The 14,323-nt window shown below is 43.2% G+C and overlaps 1 protein-coding gene across 1 annotated transcript in view; it reads right to left on the bottom strand.

Moving 5' to 3' along the window:
- LOC105056425 (guanine nucleotide-binding protein alpha-1 subunit) overlaps positions 1-13,059 on the bottom strand; it is a 40,131-nt gene extending 27,072 nt beyond the window's left edge. The window contains exon 1 of the mRNA XM_029267950.2: positions 12,173-13,059. Within this exon, the coding sequence (XP_029123783.1) occupies positions 12,173-13,030 (858 nt within the window). The 5' untranslated portion in view covers positions 13,031-13,059. The remainder of the gene's footprint in view (positions 1-12,172) is intronic.
- Between the last annotated feature and the right edge of the window lie 1,264 nt (positions 13,060-14,323).

Below are 14,323 nucleotides of genomic sequence, written 5' to 3'. Positions count from 1 at the left end.
GAATCAAGAGCAAGAAGCATTCGATCCACCGACTTCGATGAGAACAGAATGACTGTATTGAAGAACTCGAAGCTAAATGTGGAAGACATCGGGCCATCCTAGAAAGGTTGGCACCGATCGATGATGAGTCAGCTTCCGCCAGAGCTAATGCAGAGTTCGCGAGAGCGAAAGTAGAGTCGGCAAGGGAGGCTTTGAACCATGCCATTAAGAACTTCAAAAACTCTGAAGAGTTCAAAAAAGAAATCCTCGAAGGTGGGTTCGTTTCTTTTCATATCGGATATGAAGACGGTCGAGATGCGATCGGAAAGCTGTATCTGGATTTGAACTTGAGCAGCATCATCCCTTCTATTCCGAAAGATGGAGCTATCGAAGATAAAGCTGCACCGATTGAAGAAGCTACATCGACTGCACCAGCAGACATTCCAATTGCCAATGCTATGCCAAAGCAAGGAGATCAGGCGACGACTGGTGATCGATGTAATGTTTTGTCTTTTTTTTGTAATAAAAAATTTTTTATATTCGAACTTTGGTCCAATTTTGTAATCTTCTTTTCAATGAATGAATGAAAGAAAATTTTTCTAAATACCAACTCTCTTTTCTGTGTTTGCAATGTTGTAGCATTACCATTTAACTATCGAAATTGATCGGTAAGCCGAACGTACTTGTAGAATTTTTTCATTAGTCGAATGTTAATAGACATTACCTTTTAGGTATTAAGATAAACGGTAATAAGCTAAATACCCTTCAACCGACCGTAGTCGGGTTAGTATGTCTAATTATTTGATGATCGATGACAAGCCGAATATCCTTCCACTAACTGTAGTCAGATCGGAATAATTTCAATTCGATCTGGATCGTATTGGCATAGTATTCTGCTTAGTTAGAACTAAGTCAGCATAATAGTTGTTCGACTAGAATCAATTTTTACAGTGAAAAATCGAGATATAGTCGATACCGAGATACAGTCGGTATTTTGACTTTTATAGTAAAAGCCGAAATATAGTTGATATGTCGATTTTTACAGTGAAAAATCAAAATACAGTCGATATGTCAGTTTTTACAGTGAAAAATCAAAATATAGTCGATAGAAATTGACCATCCATTTATCGGTCTAAACTTACTTTGTAGTTGGCTGATGCTTTTGTGATTCTGAAATTCAATATTTCATTCTGAATATTGTATATATGAACAGCTTTATTGATAATACATCTCCATGTTTGAGGAATAGCTGCTCTCTCAAGGGTTTTCAACCGATATGCGTCCGGTCTAAGTATTTCGATTATTCTGTAAGGCCCTTCCCAATTCGAAGATAACTTTTTCTGATTCAAAGATCTTGAAACTTTAATTTTTCTTAGGATCAGATCTCCTAGACGGAAGATCTTCGGCTTAACTTTTGTATTATAATACCGGACTACTCTTTGTTGATATGCTGCCATCCGAAGTTGAGCTTGTTGTCGGGCTTCTAGAAGTAGATCTAGATCAACTCTCTGACATTCTGAATTACTCGGCTCACTGTATTGTTCTATCCTTGCTGATGATAATCCGATCTCAAGTAGGATCATCGCTTCTGTTCCATAAGCCAAATTAAATGATGATTCTTCCATTGGCATAAAAGGAGTCATTCGGTATGCCCATAAGATCGAATATAATTCTTCCACCCAAAGATCTTTAACTTCATTCAGTCTGATCTTGAGTCCATGCAGAATTATTCGGTTTATTAGTTTCAACTCTCCATTGGATTGTGGATGGTCGATTGATGTGAGTTTGTGCGTAATATAAAATTTCGCACAGAACTCTTTGAAGTTCTGATTGTCGAATTGCCAATCATTGTCCGTGATGATGATGTGTGGTAAACTGAACTGCATATGATTTCTGAATGAAATCTTCTATCTTATTCTCAGAGATTTGTACCAGAGGTTCAGCTTCCATTCATTTGGTGAAGTAATCGATGACGACCACTATGAACTTCTTCTGATCAGATGTCGGAGGGAAAGGACCTAGTATGTCAACTTTTCACTGTGCGAAGAGCTATGGTGCAACAATTGAAGTCAACTGACTAATCGATTGATATTATATATTTGCATATTTCTGACATAGTTCACACCTTCGGACAAGCTCAGCTGCATCTTTCTTCATGGTGGGCTAATAATATCTTTGTCGAAGGATTTTGTAAGCTAGAGATTTTTTCCATAATTGATTTTCATAAATCTCTTCGTGAACTTCTCTAAGTGTATAGTCGGCATCTGTCGGTCCCAAACACTTCAGTAAGGGAAGAGAAAATGACCTCTTATATAATTGACCATTCATCAAAATGTATTGTGAGGCCGTTCATCTGAGTCGTTTGACTTCTGAGAGATCTGTAGAAAGAGTTCTATCAGTCAAGTACTGGACAATCGGATCCATCCAATTTGATTCATCAGTGATTTGTAGCACTTTCTTGACTTTATCAATATTCGGCTGTTCAAAATATTCGACGAATATCCAATCCAGCGAATTAAAAGAAGTGGTTGCAAGTCGCGAAGTACATCAGCTCGAGCATTTTTTATCCTTAGAATGTGAAAGATTTCAAAATATTTTAAAGTTGACACAAGATCTTTCATCTTCTGAAAATACTTCATCATAATGGGATCTTGAATTTCAAACTCGTCCTTAACCTGTCCAGCAATCAGTTGTGAGTCGATGAAGACCTTCAGACTATCGATATTAAGCTCCTTGATAATTTTTAAGCCGGCTAAGAGTGCTTCATATTCGGCTTGATTATTCAAAATTTTAAAGTTGAATCGAAGGGCATATTCAGCAATAACCCCTTCGAAATTGATGAGGATGAGTCCGACTCCGCTACACTGTGCATTAGATGCTCCATCAATATGTAGCACCTATGCCGACGTTAAGTCGAATTTGGAAGTCACAGCCTACTTTATTTTGTTGTTAGCTTCATCCTCAAGATTATTATCAGGTTTGTACACTCGACGATAAAGTCGGCCAAAACTTGCGCCTTCATTGATGGATATGGATAATATTGTAAATCAAATTCATCAAGCTTTATTGCCCACTCTATCATTCGATCCGACGTATCAAGTCGGTGCAAAATTATCTTCAACGGTGGATCTATCAAGACAACAATAGAATGTGCTTGAAAGTATGGACGGAGTCGCTGTGATGATATGATCAGAGCGTAGATCATCTTCTCCGCTCTTGAATATCTCACTTCAGCATTGTGAAGCACCTTACTAATGTAGTAGATTGATCGTTGAATTTGATTTTTATGCTCTTGGACAAGCACCGAACTAACTGCTTTCATTGATGTCGCCAAGTAGAGATACAAAATTTCTCCGACTTTTGATTTTGTAAGCAGCGGTGGAGATGCCAAATATCATTTTAGATCTTCGAAGGATTGTCGACACTCGTCTGACCATATGAAATCATTTAATTGCCTCAAGGTCTTGAAGAAAGATAAGCATTTTTCTGTCGATCTTGAAATAAACCGACTAAGTGCGGCGATCCTTCCATTGAGCTGCTGTATCTCTTTCTTAGAACTAGAATGCTTCATGCTGATGATAGTCTTTATTTTTTCAGGATTGACCTCGATTCCTCGTTGTGATACGAAAAATTCAAAAAAAATTTCAAAAGTTACTCCGAACGCACACAACTTCATCTCATGTTGTCGAAGTGTGCTGAAGGCTTCTTCTAGGTCTCGAATATGATCAGTAGTTTGAGAGCTTTTCACTAGCACATCATCTACATAAACTTTCATATTTCGTCCGATCTGTGCCTTGAAGATCTTATTGGCTAGTCGTTGTTAAGTGACTCCAACATTTTTTAAATTGAAAGGCATTACTTTATAATAATAAATGCTTTTGTCGGTTACGAAGGCTGTGTGCTCCTTATCTTCGGATGCTATCCGAATCTGATTATAGTTTGCAAAGGCATCCATGAAACTTAAGAGTCGGTGCTCCGAAATCGTATCAACTAGTTGATCGATTTTTGGTAAAGAAAAATTATCCTTCAGACAAATTTCATTTAGATTTGTGTAATCGATGCAGATCTCCATTTCTTATTGGCCTTTTTCACCATCACTACATTGGCGAGCTAATCGGGATAAGTAACTTCTCTGATGAAGCCAGCTGCGAGGAGCTTATCGACCTTTTCGTCGATGACCTTCTACCTTTCAGGAGCAAATGGCTTTTTCTTTTATCTCATCAGCTTAACCTTTAGGTCAATATTTAACCGATGGATTATTACTTCTGGAGGAATACCTGGCATATCAGTAGCTGACCAAGCAAAAATATCAGCATTTATCCTAAGTAGATTTATTAGTTACTATCGCTTCGGATCAGATAATTGCGATTTAATTTGGATCGTCTTCTCAGAATCTTCTTTTTTAACAGAATGGAACTAATTGTTCGACCGATTCACCCCTCTCTTCATTTTCTCTTTGATCCAATTTATCGACGGACAAAGAGTCTTCAGGTTGATTATTTTGTGTGGAAATTAGGAAGCAGCGTCAGACAAGTTATTGATCTCCACGCATCTCTCCGACTCTATTGCTTGTCAGAAATCGGACTAGTAGATGATAAGTCGAGACTATTGCTTTCAGAGCATTCAGACCAGATCATCCAAGTATGACATTATAAATCGAAAAAACTCAGATAACCGTGAATGTCACGAAAACAGTACTCTGTTGTGGTTCAATTTCTGCGGTTAATGAGAGAGTGATTTTTTCTTCCACAGTAACTGCGTCTCCTGTGAAACTAACCAATGGCGTCGAAACTCTTTTAAATCGATCAATCAGTAGTCACATTCGAGAGAAAGTTGAGTAAAACAAAACATCCATCGAGCTTTCATTATCCATTAAGATTCTATTTACATCATAATTAGCTATCGTTGCATAAACAACGACAGCATCATCATGGAGAGTTTGTATTCTCCAAACATTATCTTTTCAAAAGATAATTACATTATCGAGTCATCATTTCTTCGCCAACTCTTCTTCGAAAGTTATCCTCCAGTTCTTCTGTCACCCAAAGATCATGTTGATTACTCCCGCCATTGGTCGATTGTTGAGTGTCTCTTCAGCTTGCGACTGAGGTTGTTGATCGGTGGGAGATTGAGTCGGACGATCATACTGAAATTTTTTAAGATAATCTCATCGAATCAGGACTTCTATCTCATCCTTGAGCTAGATACACAGTTCGATATTGTGACCATGATCACAATAGAACCAACAGTACTTCTTTCTGTCTCGGCTCCTCGATGGTGCTTTCATTAGTAAGGGGTGTCGTAAGTACTCTTCTCCTTCGATCTCTATCAAGATCTGCGCACGAAGAGTAGAAAGAGGAGTGTAGGAGTCATACCTGCCATAGTTGTTCGACTTCGGACTCCATCGTCGAGGTGAAGCTCTTTAATTGATAGTCGGCCTACTTGATTCAACCAGAGCTTTACTTTTTTTTGTTTCTTTTTCTGACATTTTTCGTCCGTTTGACGTCGGTCAGAAGCAGCTCCATCCGTGCGAATATACTTGTACGCACGCTCTAGAAGTTTAGTATAGGTTCGGAGGAGAGTTTTGTCTAGAGAATAAGTAAATCTAGATCCCCTCAGACCTCTCTTCATGACTGATATAGTCATATCTTCATTGAGATCTCTGACCTCAAGTGTGGCCATATTAAAGCGAGCTACAAAGTCCCTCAATGTCTCTGTCTCACCTTGTTTGATTGAGAAGAGACTGTTGGATGTTCGTGGCGGTCTTCGGCTACTATTGAAATAGACCACAAAAAAATGCTCGAGCTGCTCGAAAGAATTAATGCTCTTCGACTGGAGCTCGAAATACCAGACTCGAGCAGCCTTCCGAAGAGTTGTCGAAAAACCAATGCATAAGAGGACGTCAGTTACCTCCTGGATTGTCATGAGAGCCTTATAGCTCTCTAGATCGTCGATCGGATCGATAGAGCCATTATATCACTCCATCTGCCGCATCTTGAATTGAGAGAGAATCGATTCATCTAAGATGCATCGAGAGAGAGGCTAGACAGTGTGGAAGTCGTAGTCATTGGAAGACTTTCGACCTTTTATCTGAATTCGAGCGAACTGACGATCGATTTTTCTAAACTTGCGTTCATAGTCATCAAGCCGTCGTTGAAAAACTCTGGAGGTAGAACCCCCTGAAGAGCTTGAAGAAGAAGCAGAAGGTGTCCGCGATCGTTTTTTCTTCTTGATACTGTGTCCACAAGAAGGTGAGGTAGAATGCCGCGAATGATGAGCGGCACAGTGAGAGTGTCGAGAATGCAGTTGTCCATCTCGATGAGAATATTGAGACGGTCGCTTCGAAGATGAGGATGAGCACCGTAGAAGACAGCGGCTGTGCCTGGATAGCACTGACTGAGCCACCGGTTGTTCCACTGACGACTGCTGCTGCTGAGTATGCTGCTGCTGGAGGTTTTGAACCACCTTCGTCAAAATCTTCATTTGCTGCATAAGTGCAGCAATCTGTGCGTCCGTGATGACCATAGGATACGAGGAATTGGACTTTCGCACCGGAGGTGGGGGAGAAATATTTTTCCGACAGAAAGACTGCCTCGTCGATCCAGTCGAATGTTGTACTCTGATTCTTGACATGGTTGACTGTAATCTATCCTTTTCCTGGTGCGCTAATCTGTTGTGGCCAATCTCCTGTCGTCTGTCGTCGGTGAAGAGTACCTGTAAGACAAAATCCTCACAGATCAGAGTTGTGTCCGATGGAGATCCTCCGATGCTTAAGTCAGAGTGAACAGCAAATAAGAATGTTTAGAGTGGCAGAGTCTTAACCCAAAACTGCCTTATCCATGCTATTCATTTACCTCCATTTTATAGATGATTCTGATGTAACCGTCAAATACGTAGTCCCGTCTTTTATGGTGCTAAATTATTGAGCCATAATCGTAGAGTTAATAGACTGTTTATTCTCATTAATGACCGTGATACGTAGTAGATAATCATTCATAACGGTTAGGATATATTGAGTAGATAGGCCGACTATATGTTGATATTACTGATAAGTCGGTAATAGATCCGAATGAGCATCAGCTGGTATCTCTGATATACCGATGGTCTTCGATCAAGAGTATACCAAATCGTTAGTTGATGGTTATAATAGTCGACTATAAATCGGCTCATCGATCGTAAGTCGACGTAATATGTTCATACGACCGATGTAGAATCAGAGTTGAAAGTCGATTGACTTGTCCCAACAAACTTCATTCTCATCAATGGTTGGACAAACTGTGAAGCCAACTCTCCTTCAATTTTTTTTTTAAATTTTTTTTAATCTTTTCTTCATTATTGATTTTTGAGAGAAGATAGTTATATTTGTCGGCATCGAGGGAATCTGAATCTACGTCCTTTTCCATTTTTTTTCCTCTCTAACGGCCATCGTTGAAGGGACATGTGCCATTTGGATTTTTAGCTGTTTGAGATCTAAATTTTTTTTCCTTTCCCCTCTTTCAGATAAGATTGGATAAATAAATTATTTATTTAATAAATAAATTAAATTGATTGAATTTGATTGATTAAATAGTTAATTTATTTAGTAAATAAATTAAATAAATCGAATCGGATGATTTATTTATTAACCATCCGATCTGATTCGATTGTCATCGAACTCTATTTATTTACGAGGCTCGTGACAAAGCTTGGGACAGCGCACAAGTCGAAGATTCCCCAAAGCTTGTCACAGCACACAACTCGAAGACCCCCCTCATCTGCCCACAATATCCGCGTTGGATTACCTTGGTTTGGTAAACAGATATGCTCAGGCTTTTCGTGTTGTATGGAAATCAAAGGCGATAAATGCGTGCGGGGAAGGGTTACGTGATTGGCTGTACTTCGAGAACAAGACCACGTGCTTGAACTGATCCACTGAAAACTGCATTAAATCCTCGTGCAGCCTTGAACATGAAATGACTAATTGACAGGCCCCATACAATTATGCCATCTATTAAGGATAGGAAGATAGACAGAGAAAGATAGAAAAAACGGAGAGAGGTGGAATATGGGACGGGGTAAAGAAGCCTGTTCTAGGCAGAACTCTGATGTGAAATACTAAAATTAAAATCTTGCCGGTGAAAAGCATGTGATTGAGCAAGCTTGACATATAGATTGTTTTGGTTACATATAATGTATAATCTATTGTATTGTGTGCACGTATCAAGTAGATCGTCAAAGATCACACATTTCATCCCACAAAATATTATTCACTTCGATTAGATTCGAACAGAGAGCTATGTCCTGTGATCCCCACTGGAGATTGTCCCTGGAGCTCCTGATCGGGCCCCACCAGAAGTTGTACCCTCCAACCCAGCGTCACGCAGACGGCCTCACGATTTTATCCTTCATCTTATAGGCAAAAAGCACTTCGTGAGGAAAGGTATGCTCGTATCCCTCTTAAGCATATGCACACACCAGAGTTGCCCGATGTGGGACTATTAAAAGAGGTTCCCCCACAGCCTGCCCACAACATGCCCCCCACTCTGGAGGGTGCATGTGCGAACAGGAGGCGGGTGCCCCCTACCTGGCACGCCACTCTTGTTGCGGTCAATCCCCTCGTCGCCTGATCGTCAGGAACGAGCACCTGCAAAAGAAAGTCCACGCTGACCGGAGATGCCTCCGGCGGGGACCCTCCGACGATCAAGTCAGAGGAGACTAGGCAACAGTAGAGAGGAATCAGGGGACTCAGCGGTGGAGAGAGCGAGAGAGAGAAAGGCCTCCCCCCCTCAAGCTGCTGCCTTACCTTGTTTTATAGTAGGAGGTGGTATGGTCCCGCCGTCAGTGATGTAGACAATTGAAGAGTTGTCAAATCACCGGGGGTTGTCATGTCGTTGATGAGCTGACAGGTCCTAAAAATTAATTCGCATCCTGGACAGTACGGCGCCCCAGGTTCCTGGCAACGCCCCCTGACGGTTGCACGGCATGTCCTTGACAGGACTGCAGCCCATGCCGCTCGTTCGACGCCTAGAAGGGCCAGTAAAGGTCGGACGTCGGTTATCCAAACCGACAGAGAGTCGGTGGTGCCCCACCCGACAGGGAGTCAGTGATGATCGGAGGCAGTGTTGGCCTGTTAGGCTGACACGCTCCGACCGGACGTGATCGATGGCTACCGTTGGTGTTGCCCGTCGTCAGACGGGCAAGGTCGGTCGGTCCATCCTCGAGGATGGGTCAGTATCGTGATCCGTCGGTGAGTCGGCATCAGGATCGGTCGGTATATCCCAACAGTTGCCCCCCCACTCCTGAGCCTGATGTCGCGTCAGCCAGCGTTTCATCAGCGTCGGCAGGTGGGGCGTCGGGCGAAAGGAGTGGATCTTTATTGCGTCATGCCCTGATTCTGCTGATCTCACCGACGGACGATCCGGACAAGTTGGTGTCAGACGACTTGATGTTCGATGATTCGATGTCAGACGATCCGTTGTCAGACGATCCGGATCGGATGATTTGGTGTCGGACGATCCGGTGTCAGACAATTCGATGTCGGACGATCCGGTGTTAGACGATTCGATGTCAGACGATCTGGCATCAGACGATTCCTGGAGAAATGCGAACCGCCGTCTGGCGCTCCCTTGGGAGCGCGAACCGTCGTCAGGCATCCCCTCGGGAATGCGGATTATCGTCAGCGGATTAATTCTGAGACGCGGTTTTGTCGCCATGTGTCGGGAGGTCGTTGGGCCGGAGTCATTCAAGTAAATGAAGGCGACGTGACCCGATCTGGAATGGGTGCGTCGAACCGTCGGACCGGAGGAGAGCCCGGATGCTGCCACGTGTCGACCATCCGAGAGGTCCTCGTTGGTGCGCCCTCATCCCGACCGTCGAGGAGCCCTATATATATGAGGTCACTGGTTTCCAGAACCCCACTCTCACAGTTTTGCTGCGGAGACTCTGCCTAAGGGATCCCCCCTGTCTTAAGTAGCTGCTTCTGCTTTCATTCCTTGGAAGGTTCGTCCGAGACTTCTGTTTTCTTTCGCCTTCTTCTTACTTCTTTTGGAATCCTTTCTCCTTCTTCTTCTTTGTCTTTTCCTTCTTCCCGGTTCTGGCATCATGGCCAGGACTTCTCCTCGGGGAGCTCAGTCGGAGAATCCAACTGATGATCTTCGGTCGACCCCGGAAGTGGAGGTCTCTTCGCTTTCGGGGTCGAATGTCGATCGGCTTTGGGATCAGTATTGTATCCCGGAGCAGTTCCGACTTTTCGCCCCTGGGGCCGAGGGATGGGTCAACAACTCGCCCGCGGGCCAGGTGGCTCTATATGTTGAGGACCTTCGGGCTGGTCTTCGCCTCCCGATTCCGGAGTTTGTTCGGAATCTCCTAGATTATTACGGACTTTGTCCGGCGCAACTGGCGCCGAACTCAGTTCGATTAATAATCAGCTTTGTCCTATTGTGTTAGCTTTTGCCGACCAACCCTCGAATCTCTCTCTTCCAGACGTTCTTCGTCCTCCGACCCCATCCTAAAGCCCGAGGGTGGTGGCTCTTCAATCTTCGGAAGAGCCTTTCTTTCATCACTGATCTTCCATCGTCCATTCATAGGTGAAAGAATCAGTTCTTCTTTGTTTCCTCTTCTTCTCTTTGGGATTTTCCTTCCTGCTGGGGCGAGCCTCGGACTGAGGCGAACGAGAACAGCCAGGTGGAGGCGGACGACCGGGAGGATTTCTACCGACTCAAAGATATGTCGGTATCGAAGCAGAGGGAGCTTGTTACCGAACAAGTCCTCTATGACGCTGGCCTGAGCTTGATCCTCCGTCTAAGTACTGTCCGATCCATCGGTTGTCTTTTCGCTTTGCGTTTGTCCCCGAATATGTACTGATTCTCTTATTGAAATTGCAGGTACGCCACCGAGGATGAGGCCGACCGACATCGAGATCAGATAATATGCGGTAAAAAAGAGACCGACGTCTAGGATCGGACCCTCACGATCGTCGAAGAGGCCCTTTACAGTAGGGCCTACCGCAGCCTGCCCACAACGCATTGAATTACAAATCATTTAATACACGGGACGTGTGAGGTCCGCACGACCACCAGATCACGTCTATATCCATTTGGGATACGGAATTGTGGACGGTCGCCTACTTGCATATAACTATGCCGCATTTTTTTTTTTTGGTAGCCATATCACTATATCACTATGCCGTATTTAAAAGCATAATTGGGTGCATGCGTGAAGGACCCACGAAAGATCTAACCCGATCCGAGGACCATGATCGGAGAACGGACATCCGATAACTCTATCGCTACGATTTTAGAAAAAGCAAAAGCATCCGTCAACACTGACCGAAGAAAACCGGATGAGGTGAGTGGGTGGTTCACGCCTATCATGAGGTAAGGCGCCCAAGTCTTTTCTCATGATTATTTTTCTTTTTATGGTAAGAGAGACAAAGTCCCCTCTCATGGTTGCTTGTGACCAGTAACATGAGTCACGTCTCACGTGGCTTTTGTCCAGTGGACACCATGGCGGCCACGCTCCCAAGCCTCCACCTATTTTGACGAGAAATTATCGGTTAGAATTGTGGACTTTGGATCATAAAACGTTTCACATCATTACGTTTCAAAATTTCCAAACTTTACCTCTGATTGAAAGTATGAATAAAAATAAAATATATAATTAATTATGATTAATTATTTTAAATCTAATTTTTTTTTAAAATTTTTATTTTATCGAATGATATAATAATATTTTATTAAATAACCTAAAATGCAAGTGATAGAATCGTCCTAACCAACAATTTATCCATTTTGACAAACCACGTAGACTGCAACAATTAAACTGCGAATCTCGACACCAAGCGAACAGCGATATTAAGCGTACTCGCATCAAACTACACAAACAAAGGGCTTCCCTTACGTGTCGAACAAATACTCGTCACCACAATTTTCGTGTTCGGCTAATGACTTTCGAAGCTGGATCAGAGGGCTGTGCACGCCTGGATTGCCACCACATTGCCCATCTTTGAAACGGAGGGCACACCCCTACACAGTGTTTGGCAGCTACCACGACGGCCCCAGCTTCCAAAAATGAGGGAGCCTTCCATTTCTGAGATGGGAGACGTGGCGGCGATCGATGCATGACAGCTGGTCTCTTGTCTTTTTTGAACCGGAGCTTCCGCATCACGCTTGATTCGAGATTCATGGAAAGAAAGAGCGGGGGAATGGGTACCTACCTCGATGAAATCGCGTAGCAAGAAGGCGGGGATCCATCGGGGCGGCCGGTACATTGATCGCCGGAGGAGGGTGACAAGATCTTCGGCGCGTTGGGGAAGCAGGATCTCGCTCACGTCCCTCCCCTCATTCCTTACCAGCTCCCGCCGCTTCTCGGCGGAACAGATCCCGGCGGTAAGGATCACCACGCGGTCCACCGCCTCCGCCGCCATCACTGCCATCCGGAACGCCACGAACCCGCCGTAGCTGATCCCTACCACCGCGTACTGCTCCACCCCGAGCCGCCGCATCCCCTCCACCACGCATCGCGCCTGGAACCCCACAGACCGATCCTCGCCATCCGATCGGGATCGGCCGAAAAAGACCAGATCGGGGATATAGAGGTCGAAAGAGCGGGAAAGTGGCCCGATCTGGCGCTCCCACTGCCACTTGGCGTTGCCACCGAAACCATGGACGAGGACGAGGGAGGGCCGGCCGGGGCGGTGGGCGGCGGGGATCCAGAAGTGAAGGGAGGCGGAGGTGGGGCCGACGGCGACGGTGCGGGGGACGAGACCGCGGCGGAGGAAGGCGAGGCAGAGGACGGCCTCCCGGACGGCGACGAGGCTGGGGAGGCGCCGCGGGGGGAGGGGGAGGAAGGAGAGGAGCGGGGCGGCAATGAGGCAGAAGAGGTTGTGGAGGCGGCGGAGGAGGCGGCGGGCGGTTTCCATCGTGGGAAACTTATTGTTAGGATTAGAGTTTTGGGGGAGGGATCGCAGGGAGTTGGAGTTGAGTGGAGGAGGGAGTGGGAATGGACAGATAAAAGTGAGGCGGGCGTGGGAGGCTGGGAGCTGCTGCGGTTTGCCAGTTTCCTGGAGCAGCATCTTATAACGCGTGGGATGTTATGATCCCTCGCGGAGTAACCTGGGATGGGAATTTCTGAGAACGTGCCTTTCATTTTGTGGTGCTGTTCCTTTTTATTCTGGTCCTCTGGATTACTTCCAAGTTGATGTCACAGGTATTAGAGTACAAATAGACGCGATATAAAGTGCTCAACCACTGTGTTGACGCAATCCGTTAGCATTAATCTCCGCATGCAGAAAAACATGCTCATCTAATCCTCACTTTTTCTCCAAAATAAAAATAAGAAAAAAAATATAAAAATTGAACATAACCAATCTGATGATAAATTATATCCTAAGCATGCATATCAATATCATCTCGTATTATGTCAATCAACTTATTTTTTTTCTGATTTAAAATCCTCAACCACTATCTTGACGCAACCACTCAGCATTAATCTCCACGCATAGAAAAGGTATACTCATCTAATCCTTACTTTTTCTCTGGAATAAGAATGATCAAAAGATATAAAGAAAAAATATAATTAATTTGATAATAAATTATATCTTACATCATGCATATCAATATCATCTTGCACTATGCCATGCATCTCATTTTTTTATTATAAGATGACGTTTGAGACATACACTGATGCGCATGATAAATAGGAGGCATGGAAAGCAATGTTTGTGAAATCTAAAATTATAAATTTTATTTTTTTAAACTATATAAGGTATTTAGTTAGACACTGTATATGAAAAATATATCATAAAATTTGTAACCAGAGATATGAAACTTTAATAATTTATTGTAACATATTACGTATAGTTTATACTATATAATATGTAATGATATGGCATTATCCAATATCATCGTGATGAACCGACGAACTTGTTATCAATGACATGGTAGTATAATATATAATATCTGATAATAATAAAGCAGATGGTACATAGTTATTTTAGTAGTATGATATTTTAAAATGGTATATTATATAGCATAGTTGTTTTAAATTTTATAATTGTAATGTTATCCATTCAATTTTGTGGTCCCTTCTAATATGGGGCCCATAATATGAAAATAATAAAAAAAGAAAGCGACCCGGTAACTCACAAATTAGTTTCGGCCCATTGGTTCTACAGCGATAAAGTCCTTGTGAAATTTTTTGTATATCATGGGCGATATAGAAAATCTAACATGAAACGCACTACTTTATGTGATTGATTCATGTGATTACTATATTCCAATACATATTTAATACTTATCGTTCTGATTTTTGATTTAAAAATTTTGAATGACGAAAATATTTTTATTATTTTTTAAAAATTATGATT

Source organism: Elaeis guineensis, chromosome 13 (assembly GCF_000442705.2).
Source record: "Elaeis guineensis isolate ETL-2024a chromosome 13, EG11, whole genome shotgun sequence".
Taxonomy (NCBI): Eukaryota; Viridiplantae; Streptophyta; class Magnoliopsida; order Arecales; family Arecaceae; genus Elaeis; species Elaeis guineensis.
The sequence above is the reverse complement of the archived record's forward strand: the minus strand, read 5'-3'. Positions and strand labels throughout refer to the sequence as shown.